This window comes from Olea europaea, chromosome 18 (assembly GCF_002742605.1).
Source record: "Olea europaea var. sylvestris chromosome 18, O_europaea_v1, whole genome shotgun sequence".
Classification (NCBI taxonomy): Eukaryota; Viridiplantae; Streptophyta; class Magnoliopsida; order Lamiales; family Oleaceae; genus Olea; species Olea europaea.
In genome coordinates, this window is record NC_036254.1 from 4,331,124 (window position 1) to 4,345,067 (window position 13,944).

The 13,944-nt window shown below is 36.1% G+C and overlaps 2 protein-coding genes across 3 annotated transcripts; one reads left to right on the forward strand and one right to left on the reverse strand.

Annotated features, from left to right (window-relative positions):
• The first annotated feature begins 1,253 nt into the window (after nt 1–1,253).
• LOC111367223 (metal transporter Nramp3-like) lies at nt 1,254–4,623 on the forward strand. Its single transcript, XM_022987979.1, has 4 exons — nt 1,254–1,917; nt 2,853–2,989; nt 3,080–3,732; nt 3,998–4,623. Exons 1-4 carry the CDS (start codon nt 1,364–1,366, stop codon nt 4,211–4,213), a joined length of 1,560 nt encoding a protein of 519 aa, XP_022843747.1. The 5' UTR covers nt 1,254–1,363; the 3' UTR covers nt 4,214–4,623.
• Nucleotides 4,624–7,909: 3,286 nt separating this feature from the next.
• Nucleotides 7,910–10,706, reverse strand: LOC111367225 (lysine-rich arabinogalactan protein 18-like). 2 transcript variants are annotated; one of them, XM_022987981.1, is made up of 3 exons: nt 10,195–10,706; nt 8,794–9,060; nt 7,910–8,232 (listed from the first exon to the last, which is right to left on the reverse strand). In XM_022987981.1, the coding sequence occupies exons 1-3, from the start codon at nt 10,633–10,635 to the stop codon at nt 8,146–8,148; spliced, it is 795 nt and encodes a 264-aa protein (XP_022843749.1). In that variant the 5' UTR covers nt 10,636–10,706; the 3' UTR covers nt 7,910–8,145. The 2 variants fall into 2 exon arrangements, with proteins under 2 accessions (XP_022843749.1, XP_022843748.1); XM_022987980.1 differs by lacking the exons at nt 7,910–8,232; nt 8,794–9,060 and adding an exon at nt 9,136–9,442 and having other exon boundaries at nt 10,003–10,702.
• Nucleotides 10,707–13,944: the final 3,238 nt, after the last annotated feature.

Genomic DNA, 13,944 nt, shown 5'->3' on the forward strand with positions numbered 1-13,944 from the left:
GCTTTAAGGTGTTGTACCTAGAAATTCATGGAAAATCAATTCCCTGAAAAATTTTGTCAATCAAACAGGCCAAAAGTGAAAGTTGGAATTCGAATTCCAAGTTCCATGAAAAATTTCGTGCAATCAAACGGGGCCTTAGTGTCAATTTAATTTTCACACATCGGATTTTAATTTGCTAATTCTCAGATGACTCGACATTCTTTCAAGAGTTCCATGTATCATGCTTTTGTGGGCCCACGGCGATACTTTGGAGGTTTAGATTAGATTAATCGGCATTCTTATCGGTAATCGCGTTAGCATATAATGGTACAATACAATCCTGTCACGTTTGCATTGGCCAAAATGCAAATAATAATATTTTTCATTAAAACTTGTATTTCCATTTTGTAAGAAAATAAAATTGCTTTGTTTAATACCATGATATTGTTAAATGAAGCGTGAACGGAAGGAATATGCGAATAATAGAACTGTGTTCATATTGTGGTGCAAACAACGTCCACTTCGAATAATTATCATCAATAGTAGAGTTATTAATAGCATTCAATAAATGATTTAATGAGTATCGATGCTTATATGAAGTTAAACATCGATAATATAATATTAATTCGTTGAAAGATAAACTTACAAAAGCGTCTCAATATTTGAATTAAATTTGATATTCATCAATTGAGAGATATGACAGAGCTTCTCATATAATGAACATTTGTGAACATAAAATTATGTATATATAGGATGATCTGTTTATGTTAAGCACTCGGAAGATATGACACGTTACAATGAGTAGTGTGAGATAATGGTTAGTAGCAAAATTGATTACACAATCTATTGAAATGTGCCACGTCATGTGATGCTTAGCAAATTAGTTTTGTAACCATCCATCATCTCCCATCAACTATTAGAGTGTGTCATGTCATTCGAGTGTTAATAAAATACCGATACTTAGAAAATTATTCATATATGAAAAATGAAGAAAACTACGTTGAAAAAAATGTAAAAAACATGACAAATTTCATCGCGAAATATATTCAATGAAAATTAATTACCAGACAAAAGAACCTCACTTATTACTATTATTAATTTTTTTTAATTTCATTTGCTCACGTGCCTTTGTATTCTGCAAAATTCTCACATCAGATTATTCATATCCCAAAATAATGAGAGAAAAATAAAAAAAGAAAATCACAAAATCAAAAAAAGAAAATAATTGAAGGAAAAAGCGGGGACCGCTATTAACGATAAAGCCCCATGAAGCATCAACTGTATTCCATTCCCTCCTCACACTACTTTCCCAAAACCAAACTCACCAATATTCCACTCTTTTTCCTTCTTCACTTCTTGATTTTCCTTTTTCTTTAAGGAAAATATGCCTTCACACGAGGAAGAGCAGCAACAGCGATTACTCGCTGAACGATCGGTTGATTTGTACGAGGAAGATGAAGAAGAGAGGGCGTATGATTCCACAGAGAAAGTACACGTAATTGGAGTCGATGAAGGAAACGAAGCCGACGAGTATTCCACCAAAGCGCCGCCGTTTTCGTGGCGCAAGCTTTGGCTGTTTACCGGGCCGGGGTTCTTGATGAGTATAGCTTTCCTGGATCCGGGCAATCTGGAGGGGGATCTCCAGTCGGGCGCAATTGCGGGTTACTCTTTACTTTGGCTGCTACTGTGGGCCACAGTCATAGGCCTCTTGGTCCAGTTGCTGTCGGCCCGGCTTGGCGTGGCTACTGGACGGCACCTTGCCGAGTTGTGCAGGGAGGAGTATCCTACTTGGGCCAGGCTACTACTTTGGATCATGACGGAGTTGGCCCTGATTGGGGCTGATATTCAAGAGGTGATTGGTAGTGCTATTGCTATCAAGATTTTGAGCCATGGGGTCTTGCCTCTTTGGGCTGGTGTCATCATCACGGCTCTGGACTGGTAAATTTTTAACAATATTTGTTTTTATCTTTACTCATTCTTGTTTTATTTAATTTAAAATTTTACTTTCAATATTAAAAAATAAATCTTGGAGTATTAAGTGCATGGATTGAGTTGAAATTGGATGCTTTGCTTGCTCTGAAGTGTTTTGTTTAGTCAACCCATTTAACTTCTGGGTGCAAGTAATTGGGATTCTTTATTGTTTATTTAATTTAAAACTACTGATTATTAAAAATAGTAAGAAGAATAAAATAAATTTCAATTTTGCTAAGAATTATGTTTCGAGTGTGGAGTTGATCTTTTTTCTAGCCTATTTTCCCAAGTTTGAAATGTTGAAGTTGACACAACGTGAAATAAGAAATTCAAGCAAAAACTTTGAGAATACGAAATTTGAAATCCACCAAATTATGTAAATATATAACTCACAAATTTTATTAATGAACAAAACAACAAAATAAACATTTATTTATAAGAGTTTACATGAAAATCTAGTTTAAGATGACTAAAATTAATGAAAACAAAGTTTAAACAAATTAAAATTGAAAAGAATCCAAAATAAACTAAATGACAGAAGTAATGCCTAAACTTTAAAATTTAGTTTTCGAAACCTAAACGAACTCAAGTGGCCAAAATCCATCATACATCATGGCAAAGCAATGAGTATTACTCGTCGTCCTCTTTTTGAAATGATATTATGGGCCAAAACCAAATTTTGGATGTCCTCACTGCACTATTACTTTTTTCCCATTTTGATCCAATTCTTCTTCAATACATTCAGCAATATGTTCTACATCAGAAGTTCATGGCACTGAACTTATAGAGTAATCAAGTTGGAATTGTTTATACATACTTTTTGTTTTCGGCTTATATTGGGAAATCTTATAAAGATTAGTCCAGAATTATAGTTGGCGTCTAATTCTGTTTTCTTGATGCAGCTTCATCTTTCTGTTCCTGGAGAACTATGGGGTTCGAAAATTAGAAGCCCTTTTCGCAGTCCTCATAGCAATTATGGCGCTCTCATTTGCGTGGATGTTTGGTGAAACTAAACCCAGTGGCATCGAACTTTTAATTGGTGAGAGTTCTATTTTTTCTACAAAATTCAATGTACTTAGTACGAAACCATAAGCATCTCTAATATAACGAATGTTAACTGTTACTGTAGGTGTCGTGGTTCCAAAACTCAGCTCCAAGACAATAAAGCAAGCAGTTGGAGTTGTGGGATGCATTATAATGCCTCACAACGTATTTCTGCATTCTGCTCTTGTACAATCCCGTGAAATTGACAACCGCAAGATAGGCAGAGTTCGAGAAGCTCTCACCTATTACTCAATAGAGTCTGGCGCTGCCCTCACAGTCTCTTTCATTATAAATCTGTTTGTGACAGCAGTATTTGCGAAGGCATTTTATGGTACAGAACAAGCCAATAACATTGGCCTTGGAAATGCTGGGCAGTATCTTGAAGAGAAGTATGGTGGTGGATTGTTCCCAATCTTATACATTTGGGCTATTGGATTACTAGCTGCTGGACAGAGTAGCACTATAACTGGCACCTACGCGGGGCAATTTATAATGGGGGGATTTCTAAACTTGCGGTTGAAAAAGTGGATGAGAGCACTGATAACAAGAAGCTGTGCTATCATCCCGACTCTAATAGTTGCCCTTGTTTTTGATACATCTGAGGACTCATTGGATGTTCTAAATGAATGGCTTAATGTGCTTCAGTCAATTCAGATCCCATTTGCTCTTATTCCGCTCCTTTGCCTGGTGGCGAAGGAGGAAATCATGGGCATTTTCAAAATTGGCGCTGCTCTCCAGGTTTTTTCTTCTTCATAAAATTTGATAGTGTTATTAGATCTGTGCATTTGTATTATTCTACATGACCGAACTTATTATATCATGCTGGCATATCAGTCACACGGTTAATTATGATTGCATTCTTTGTTCATAAAAGGGGTTTGATAAAGGTGGACCACAGGGCATCTTCCTCTAAAATTTGCTCCTTGCCTAGTCTTGTTTATTTCAGCTCTTACTTTGCCAAGCCACACATGATTTTTTAACTTTTATGAATTTCTGCTCATAGGTTATATCATGGCTTGTGGCCGCTTTGGTGATAGTGATTAACGGGTACCTTTTGGTGGACTTCTTCTCTGCTGAAGGGAGTGGAGTTATATTTACATCTGTGGTATTCATCTTTACAGCTGCATACGTCTGTTTCATTGTTTACCTCGTAGCACGGGGCATTAACTTTTCAAAGTGGCTTGGAAAAACCAATATGTTGACAACTACGGGAAACTGATAGATCAGCGCTTTAGAACGCCTGTCAAATGTGCGATAGTCTAACAGTTAACTAACCTTTGTGATTTGGGGTTCCAGACTCTGTTTCTGTTCAAATGATTGCTTCACAATGAATAAAATGTAAGCTTTTTGAGAATTCCTCTTGGGGGATTGATATGTCCTCGTGCAGGGGATCGGAGGAGGATTGTGAGGGTTTATTTCCATAAAATGGTATTTATTCTTCCTGTAGAAGGTTTAAAGCCATGTATGTATCATTATACTTCTTAGCGTTCTGGGGTCACTCCTATTAGCCAACAGTGTCATCGAATTTAGTCTAGCTGGTAGTGACCCTTGCCTGGAAAATGTAATGATAGAAATACAATGTTTTTGGCTTATTTTGACGTAGTACATTAGTGTGTGACATCTTACATATGTTTTTGTCCATTATTCGCTGTTAAAAGCACCCACCCCTATTATTTTGTCAATTTGCTTATATGTGTATGTGCTCGAAGCGTATGTGCTCGAAGATGTTACTACATGAGAAGAGAAGCGGTTGAAAAGTAATCTAGTGCATGTTTGGTATTGATTGTTCTCCCAAAAAAATAAATTTTTTGATCGTTATTTCACTATTCAAGTGGTCATTTTTTACTTCCTCTCTCACATGTAATACTTATTTTTCTCTTCAACGGTCAAAAAATTCAATTCTCAAAATTATTACTGAACAAGCCCTAGTTATTTCTGTAAAAATACGTGCACAGAACAAATTTTGAACATTGTTACATATTCGTGTTGGTTTTACGAGCACTCGGGTTTGACCTTGAGGTTGGGGTGGTTCAGCTGCAGTTAGTGTAATAAAAAGAAGAGCTGAGAATTAAGGAAACAAGGAAAAAAAAAGTGAAGAAAAGAAGCTTCATTTTCAACGAGCTTTAATCAGAATATATGCTTCGTGACTTGTGAACTGGAAGTGATGGCCTAATGAGACTGCACTGCATTATTTATAGTGGCAATCTGGGATTCAAAATGTACTTATCAAGCAGGTAATTTCACCCTATGCGTGGATTGGGGAGAGGGAATCTTTTAGAAATATAAAATGTGTACATCCCATACACACTGTAAGTGGGAGAAATGGAGACCCTCTTTACTCCTGTTGACTCTGCATATCTTGTTTGTCATATATATATTGGGTAATGTTACGCATACACAATCGTTTACACACAGTCTTATACCCTCCTCACATGGAAAGGGGCATGCATCAGAGTCGGCCCTGTCCCAAGGCAAATAAGACCATTGCCTTGGGCCTCATATTTTAGGGGGCCTCTAAAAAGGCCTAAAACCGCCATCTCCTTTAAAAAAAAAAAAAAAAATTATGCACATAAAAGAGGAAAATGAACAGGCCGCCTCTCTCCATGAGTCCATCCATTCCAATCGACAATCGTATTCTTCATAGACGACACTCTAATACAGTCATCCAGAAGGCAAAATTAATTCTCAGGTTGGACGAAATTCTCAGGTTGGGCCTTTCTCCATCCATTATATGAATTGTGATTTTATTGATTTTAAAGGAGTGTAAATTCAATTTTTTTAGGGATTTTTAATGGGATTATTTATTTGGACATATTGCTTACAATAGTTTTCTGTTTCCATTTCATTGAGAGTATAGATTGCTGATTCTGTGATTCACTTTTACTCTATCACAATTGACAATTAAGCCGATTATTTTACGATTATTGCCTCATAAATGATAGTCTTTATGTTAATCATGTTAATAATATTTTTTATGATTAAACATTCTTGATATAAATCGAGTTATTGATTTCATCTCAATGTCTTATTTTCATAATATTGGAGCACAGTTGCTTTATGAAATTAATGAGCACAATATATATATACATTTCATATATATGGAAACCCTTCCTCATAATCGTTGTTGAGAAGTCCATGCGTGTGTTGTGTGCTAACAAAATTGGAGAAGGCGTGTTTTGTGAAAACTGAAATGCATCTTTATTATTGGAGGCCTTTATTGATATAGTAACACGTAGACTTGTGGTGGCCATTGGGTGAAGGTTTATGGAGTCTTCTATTTGGGTTACCTTTTCGGCTACTAGTAATTTGAAATGACTTATGGTTTTGGTTTGAGAGAATCTACGCTCCGGTTCTCTCATTGGACTTGTAAATAAATTTTGTACTGAGGGCCCCATAATAATTATATGCAGAGGATATCTAAATTCTCAGGCCGACCCAGGCCCACACACAATAAAAAATGTGCAAGCCCCCCTCCATATAAAGGGATGCAAGGTTGTGCGTACACCTTGGGGTGTACACATAACATTATTCATAAAATAAGTTGTTTGCCATATCTTGCTACAAAACACACTCACGGGTGTGAGTGTAATTTTGTAATCTTTTGCCACTTGTATTTTATAATAATCAATCCTCTGGAAAAAAAAATGTTCTTGTATTATTTGTGCACACAAAGCATGTTGTGATTTATGTTGTTTATGCAGCCTGTTTAAGTTTGTTTTAGAAGCGAAGTTGTGTTGGCCATGAGGCAAGTGGGCATGGATATAGTACTAAACTAACTAGAAGATTCCTCATAAGAGTAATGCTACATAGTATCAATCGTGCTTAGTATCAATAAGTGACAATGAATATTGCATCTTACAATCAATGATCAACTGGACACTACTTGTGCTAAACAGAAGTGTGTTAAGAACAAGTGATGTTATATAACACTACTTTTCTCGAAAGGGTTCATTGACATTGTGAAGTTTTTATTCATACATCATGAGAGATTTATAAGTACTATTCATTATGTATTTTTATCTATTTATAAATAAATCTATTTTAAAACACTTCCCAAACATGTATAGATCAGTTGTTAACTATATAAAATGACTAATTATATTGAGAAAAGGATATTAAGTGCTTGTTCGATAAAATTTTGCTAATATTTTATCGAACTTTCAATTGATCAGACTTTAATTTTAACTATACATTTAGCCCTCGTTTGATAGCAATTTTTCATCCTAGAAAAATCAAATTTTTGACTGTTATTTAATTATTCCAACCTTCTTTTTTACTTCTTCACTTACAAATGAAATTCACTTTTCTCTTTAATAATCAAAAAATCAATTTTCATAATCACTATCGAAAATGCCCTTAATGTTGCTCCCGTAATTTTTATCAAAATTTCACCGACTTATTTCTGTGACTCATTATCAAGATCGTACTAAAACTTTGTCAAACTGTCCCTTCCCTTGTTGCCACGGGATTCAGCATTAATTATCTGTTTGTACAAACATATAGAGCCTATATGAGCTCCATTTGCGCTTTTTTTTTTTTTTTTTTTTTTTGGTTTTGGTCAAAAATGCATTTGGTAATAGTAATTTGACAAAAATGTGGGATTAAAAAATAAAAAAATTTTGAATTTATGTGTAATATTATTTTATTAAAAAATATATTTGAAAATAAGAGAGATAAAATAATATTTTAAAAATAATAAGAATCAAACAATGATATACAGTGAAGAATACATGATAACAGCTTAGTACTAGTTTGATAAAATTTTATCAATTTTTCAACTAATAAAACTTCAATTTTAAGCACATATTTCATAGTATTATATTTTATATTAATTTTTCAACCATATTTTTTCAATTTTTATCAAAAACTTTGTTTTCAAATTATAGAACTTCCTACTTTAAACAAAGGAAAAGAGTAGACGAAACTTTGAGTTATGAATAATCAAATAATAATACAATAATAGAAGATGACAATCACAGTCAATGCAAAAAGTACAACTCTCCCCTCAAACTGTATGCCAAAGAATACTAAAATCCCCAATCGGATCCGAATCAAACCCGGATGTATCACAAGCATATAAACAGACAAACTATAAATATGTTAAATGAAGATGGGTTTGGGGACAAAAGTTTTCCAAAATAATCGTGTTTTCTAGAAGAGGAGCCAGCCAAACACGGCCCCTCCCAACACCAAACTTCCCAGCAGCTTCTGCAACCCCATCAATTTCTCTGCTCCACTCTGCACCAAATTGGGAAATTTATACATTAAATTCTAACCATAACCCACATCCACGCTTAATTCATTTTTATAACAACGAAGGAGGGCAGGAAATAATTCAGACAACAGATGCTAACGTGCGCCGATTGAAACTTTAACGCCTTTGAGACAGTGTCAGTGGGGTATGGTTCTTTTGCCACACAATTGTCAACGTCACTATGCTATTGTGTGCCACCAGTGCGCACATTAACAGAGAGCACCACCAAAAACGCTGGTATTCTTTGATTAGATATGTAACTACAAGCTTAATTTATGAATATCAATGGCGTGGCAGGAAACACTATGATCCTGTTCATCTTACAGATCCAGATAATTCGTCACTACAAATTACATAATTTTTTATAGGCATTTTCTTATTTGAATCTCTGTTTTTAGCAAGAATTTAATAGATCAAGGTAAAACAGAAACAGAAATGGAAAAATAATGGCACGTATTACCAGATCAGGATGCACATTACTGATTCAGCACTATAAAGGACAGCAAAAACCAAAACTATGAAGGAAATAGAATTTAGAAATGTACCTCATCGTTAAGTGAAGCAGGAGTTGGAGAGACGGAATCGGCACTAGGTCCGGGGGCTTCGGTTGGAGGTGCGGGTGGGCTTAACAGCTCCGGAGCCGGAGCAGGTGAAGGTGAAGTGTGCTTCTTGCCCTTCTTCTTGCTGTGAGCCGGAGCCTTAGCCGGAGTCTCACTCGGGGGCGCAGAAGCCGGAGCTGGTGGTGTGGCCGCCTTGGGAGCCGGAGATGGTGGAGACTGGACTGGAGCAGCCGTAGGTGGTGAGCTGACTGGCTCCGGAGCTGGAGGCGAGCTCACTGGTTATTAATTTTTCAACCATATTTTTTCAATTTTTATCAAATAATTGAGTTATGAATAATCAAATAATAATACAATAACAGAAGATGACAATGACAGTCAATACAAAAAGTACAACTCTCCCCTCAAACTGTATGCCAAAGAATACTAAAATCCCCAATCGGATCCGAATCAAACCCGGATGTTTCACAAGCATATAAACAGACAAACTATAAATATGTTAAATGAAGATGGGTTTGGGGACAAAAGTTTTCCGAAATAATCGTGTTTTCTAGAAGAGGAGCCAGCCAAACACGGCCCCTCCCAACACCAAACTTCCCAGCAGCTTCTGCAACCCCATCAATTTCTCTGCTCCACTCTGCACCAAAATGGGAAATTTATACATTAAATTCTAACCATAACCCACATGCACGCTTAATTCATTTTTATAACAACGAAGGAGGGCAGGAATTAATTCAGACAACAGATGCTAACGTGCGCCGATTGAAACTTTAACGCCTTTGAGACGATGTCAGTGGGGTATGGTTCTTTTGCCACACAATTGTTAACGTCACTATGCTATTGTGTGCCACCAGTGCGCACATTAACAGAGAGCACCACCAAAAACGCTGGTATTCTTTGATTAGATATGTAACTACAAGCTTAATTTATGAATATCAATGGCGTGGCAGAAACACTATGATCCTGTTCATCTTACAGATCCAGAAAATTCGTCACTACAAATTACATAATTTTTTATAGGCATTGTCTTATTTGAATCTCTGTTTTTAGCAAGAATTTAATAGATCAAGGTAAAACAGAAACAGAAATGGAAAAATAATGGCACGTATTACCAGATCAAGATGCACATTACTGATTCAGCACTATAAAGGACAGCAAAAACCAAAACTATGAAGGAAATAGAATTTAGAAATGTACCTCATCGTTAAGTGAAGTAGGAGTTGGAGAGACGGAATCGGCGCTAGGTCCGGGGGCTTCGGTTGGAGGTGCGGGTGGGCTTGACAGCTCCGGAGCCGGAGCAGGTGAAGGTGAAGTGTGCTTCTTGCCCTTCTTCTTGCTGTGAGCCGGAGCCTTAGCCGGAGTCTCACTCGGGGGCGCAGAAGCCGGAGCTGGTGGTGTGGCCGCCTCGGGAGCCGGAGATGGTGGAGACTGGACTGGAGCAGCCGTAGGTGGTGAGCTGACTGGCTCCGGAGCTGGAGGCGAGCTCACTGGAGCCGGCGTGGAAACAGTCGGTGGGGAACTTTCAGGAGCCGGTGTGGAAACTGTCGGTGGAGAACTTTCAGGAGCTGGAGTCGAAACTGTCGGTGGAGAACTCACAGGAGCTGGAGTCGAAACTGTCGGTGGAGAACTCACAGGAGTTGAAGCCGGAGGAATCGAAGTAGGAGCCGCCACTGGAGCTGGAGATTTATGCTTCGTAGGTGCAGCAGCAGGGGGAGTAGAAACCTTAGCAGCTGCCGGAGCTTTGGCCGGCGAAGCCGCCGGAGACTGGCCTCCAACACTAGCCACCACAATGCAGATCAATGCAACTAGAAATCCCACCTTGAATTCCATGGCCACTCTAGAGAGAAGAAATTGCAGAATATTAAAGGACGATTGTTGAAGAAAGTAATAAAATTAGTATTAGGTTCCTGTTATGTAAGAGGTTAAAGAAGGTTCGACATTTGAGTGGGCCCATGAAAAGAGGACACTCCAATGTGGCGATTCAACGGACTGGATTGGGCCCATTTCGCATGTGACTACTTTGCGCTGGCCACAATAACATTTGTTAATACGTTGCGGTTGTGATTATGGTGTCTTTTTCGACTGGGAAAAAGTCTTACAGCTGGAAATGCGTGTGTGGGACCGACGAGGAATAACACCAACCAGACAAATACAGGTGTGATTAACATAAGGGAGCCCAATAATAAATCTATATAGCCGTTTTTCAATTTTTCTTTTCTTGCTAAAATAGCCGTTGGAGTGTTTATTGGGACTCGTTTAGGAGCGATTTTGAGAATTGATTTTTTGAACGTCAGTAGAAAAGTGAGTTACCATGAGAGAAAAAGTCAAACATTATTGCTAAAATAGTGAAATAACAGTCAAAAAATCAATTTTTTGGGGTGGCTCAAACACCCTTTAAGATTCCACCATGTATTGTGAACAATTATGCTCTGTTTGGCCTCCAAATTATGCTAGTCAAACAAGGGCAAGTGACAGAATTTAGGAACAGAGACTACGTATCAATAGATAGTTGGTGTTTTTTTTTTTTTTTTCAAACTGTTAAATCGATGTTGACATGTGTCTTCTTATTTAAAAACTCTATTTTTGTCGCATATTTCTTGGCCTCCGTAAATCAAAACTTTTTTCTTTTTTCTGTTATATATTTACATAATAAAATAATTTTACCTGTAAATTCATGATTTTTCTCATTTTAATCATGCAATTTTCAAAAAATTCACTTTCACAAAATTCATTCTCAAATGTGTCTGTTTGTGAGCGCCCATCAGTCGTCATATGATACGTACCTAATACGTTGGCTATTTCAATTGACCGTCAGATAACAATAATAGCAAAATTATAAATAAGTATCAAAGGACAGTTAATTATTTATTTTTTGAAATATTTCAATTTTCTTGACCAATAGAAAGTGGGATTTACTTTTTTCTTGATACTGAAATAGAATAATGGTATTATATTTTGGGAAATGATATATGTACAGCACGAAACACAGTACAAATTTACAGCACACTCACAAGATGTGGGGTCCATGATTATTTTAATGGCTGGCCCCACCCCTTAATGTGCCAGGACTGTCAAGAAAGTTATCAAAGAGAGTGTACCTGTAGCATGTTTTTTATACTTTTAGATCAGTGCGAGACAAATTTGCTTATTAATGGGAAGCATACGGCTTGATGCATTAATGATATTGTTATTACTGTTAGTTTTGAGAGTAATCTTGCAATGAAATATTTATCGATTTTTATTAATTACGTGTTTTTATTGTTACCAAACATTCTCGTTAGAGAAAATTTATGACCAAGATCAACCCATAATTTCAAGGGACAATTGCAGTTGGGGTCCCAAGCTTTTCAAATTGTTACAAGATTGTACTCAACTTTTTTTATTTTTGCAGTTGGGGTTCAAAACCTTTCATCCCTATTGCAACTGAAAAACATGTGGATGAAATTCATCCGTCGATCATTAGTTGACCAAATGTCAACAGTCTGACCAAATGATTTGTTATTTAACTATTTTATGTGGGATAATGTAGTTTGATCATTGACTTTTGGTCAACTTATAATAAATTGAACGAATTTTGTCCACATGTCCTCCAGCTGCTCTCAAAATGAAAGATTTGGGACTCCAGGTGTAAAAAAGAAAAGTTGGATATAGTCTGCAATATAATTTAAAAAGTTTGGAACCTTAACTGTAATTCTTCCTAATTTCAACGCCTTCCCGAAAAAGAAAAGAAAAAGCTTGGTGAAACAGGGGCTAAATCTATTTGCAGTGCAAGTGAAGTCATATCAGCAAAAAGCAGGAAAAAAGAAAAGGCTGAGGTATGATTTCATCAGAAGTTCCAACTTTATGCTTTAAGGGAAAAAGGAAAATAAAGAGTTAAAATCTAGTTGCAGTGCAAATCAAGTCATTTCACCAAAAAGCAGAAAAAAGAAAATGTTGTGGTATAATTTAGCACTGTTTGATGGCCATTATTCTTAAAAAATAATGTTTTGAACATTTTAGAAGAATGTGTGGTTAAAAAAAATTTTTAAAAAAAAATTGAATTTATATATAAAATATTTTATTATGTGAATATGTAAATTTATTATTATTTTTTTTTCAAATAATGACTTTCAAACAAGGGCAAATATAGGTTTTAATTAGTTGAAAATTTGATTGAAAAGTGAAGATTTGTAATAGATGTGATGATTTGTGGAGAATTATAGATAACTTTTGAAAAACTAGAAGGGTTAAGACCTCAATAAAAAAGCACAAGGGAGAGAGTGGCGAGAGAGGAGAAAAAGATCAAATTTATTATAATTTTGTCCTGTTTGATGAGAATTAAAATTTAAAATCAAATTCTTGATAAATTTTGATAAAAGTTGAAAAGTGATGATCCCATGAAATATGTTTTTAAAATTAATTGTTAACTTTAATTTAGATTAAAGTTTATACTTCAATCCATAGAAAACATGACTGGAAAAAAAAAAAATTGGGGCTCGAGTGACCCCCATGCCCCCCTCTACGCCTGCCAGAGTGTCCAGTTGAGCCTTGAAATTTAAAATCATTTTAAACGCTTTTATTCTGTCTAGTTATTTTAAGTGTACAAAATTTGTTCGATAGAATTAACATTGTTGTGGTTTCGCCGTTTTGGCAACAACCCAATCACAGGGAGACAATTTCTGTCAAATAGATTCTGTAAGTGTAGCATCCATCCTCTTACCACTGTTGGCATAGAATTAGTTTATGCTTATTTTCCTAATACCACCCAGAGAATAATTCTCTAAGAATATTGCCTTCAACAAAATGGTCATAACTAATGAAAAAGAACATACTTTATCCTGTAATTTTTTATTTTTTTGACTCATTTAATTTAATGTTTTAGTTAAAAAGTCGAGCAACTCCGGAATCACTTCCGATTTGTCTATTTAACTGTTTTATATAATCATTCCTGAAAAGGAACTCATTTTCATTTGGGCAAAGCCCCTTGTCCAGTTGTCCGTGCAGGGCCCATGTGGCCCTGGATGTCAAGCATGGTCTTTTCATTTTGCTTTAACTCGTACAAATACACTTCTGTTTTCCTCTTTTTCCTTTTGGGTTTTATTTTCCTTCACAAAATGCGACATCTCTTTCAAGCAATTTTGTCATGACACATGTATCAAG

Bases quoted from the DNA above. Each gene is read 5' to 3' on its own strand.
- LOC111367223 (XM_022987979.1), top strand. From the start codon at position 1,364: ATGCCTTCACACGAGGAAGAGCAGCAACAGCGATTACTCGCTGAACGA. The intron at 1,918-2,852 runs GTAAATTTTTAA...TTCTTGATGCAG, and splicing joins ATCATCACGGCTCTGGACTG to CTTCATCTTTCTGTTCCTGG. The intron at 3,733-3,997 runs GTTTTTTCTTCT...TTCTGCTCATAG, and splicing joins AAATTGGCGCTGCTCTCCAG to GTTATATCATGGCTTGTGGC.
- LOC111367225 (XM_022987981.1), bottom strand. From the start codon at position 10,635: ATGGAATTCAAGGTGGGATTTCTAGTTGCATTGATCTGCATTGTGGTG. The intron at 9,061-10,194 runs GCTCCGGCTTCT...CCAGCTCCGGAG, and splicing joins CCGAGGCGGCCACACCACCA to CCAGTCAGCTCACCACCTAC. The intron at 8,233-8,793 runs GTACATTTCTAA...AATTTGGTGCAG, and splicing joins CTGCTTCACTTAACGATGAG to AGTGGAGCAGAGAAATTGAT.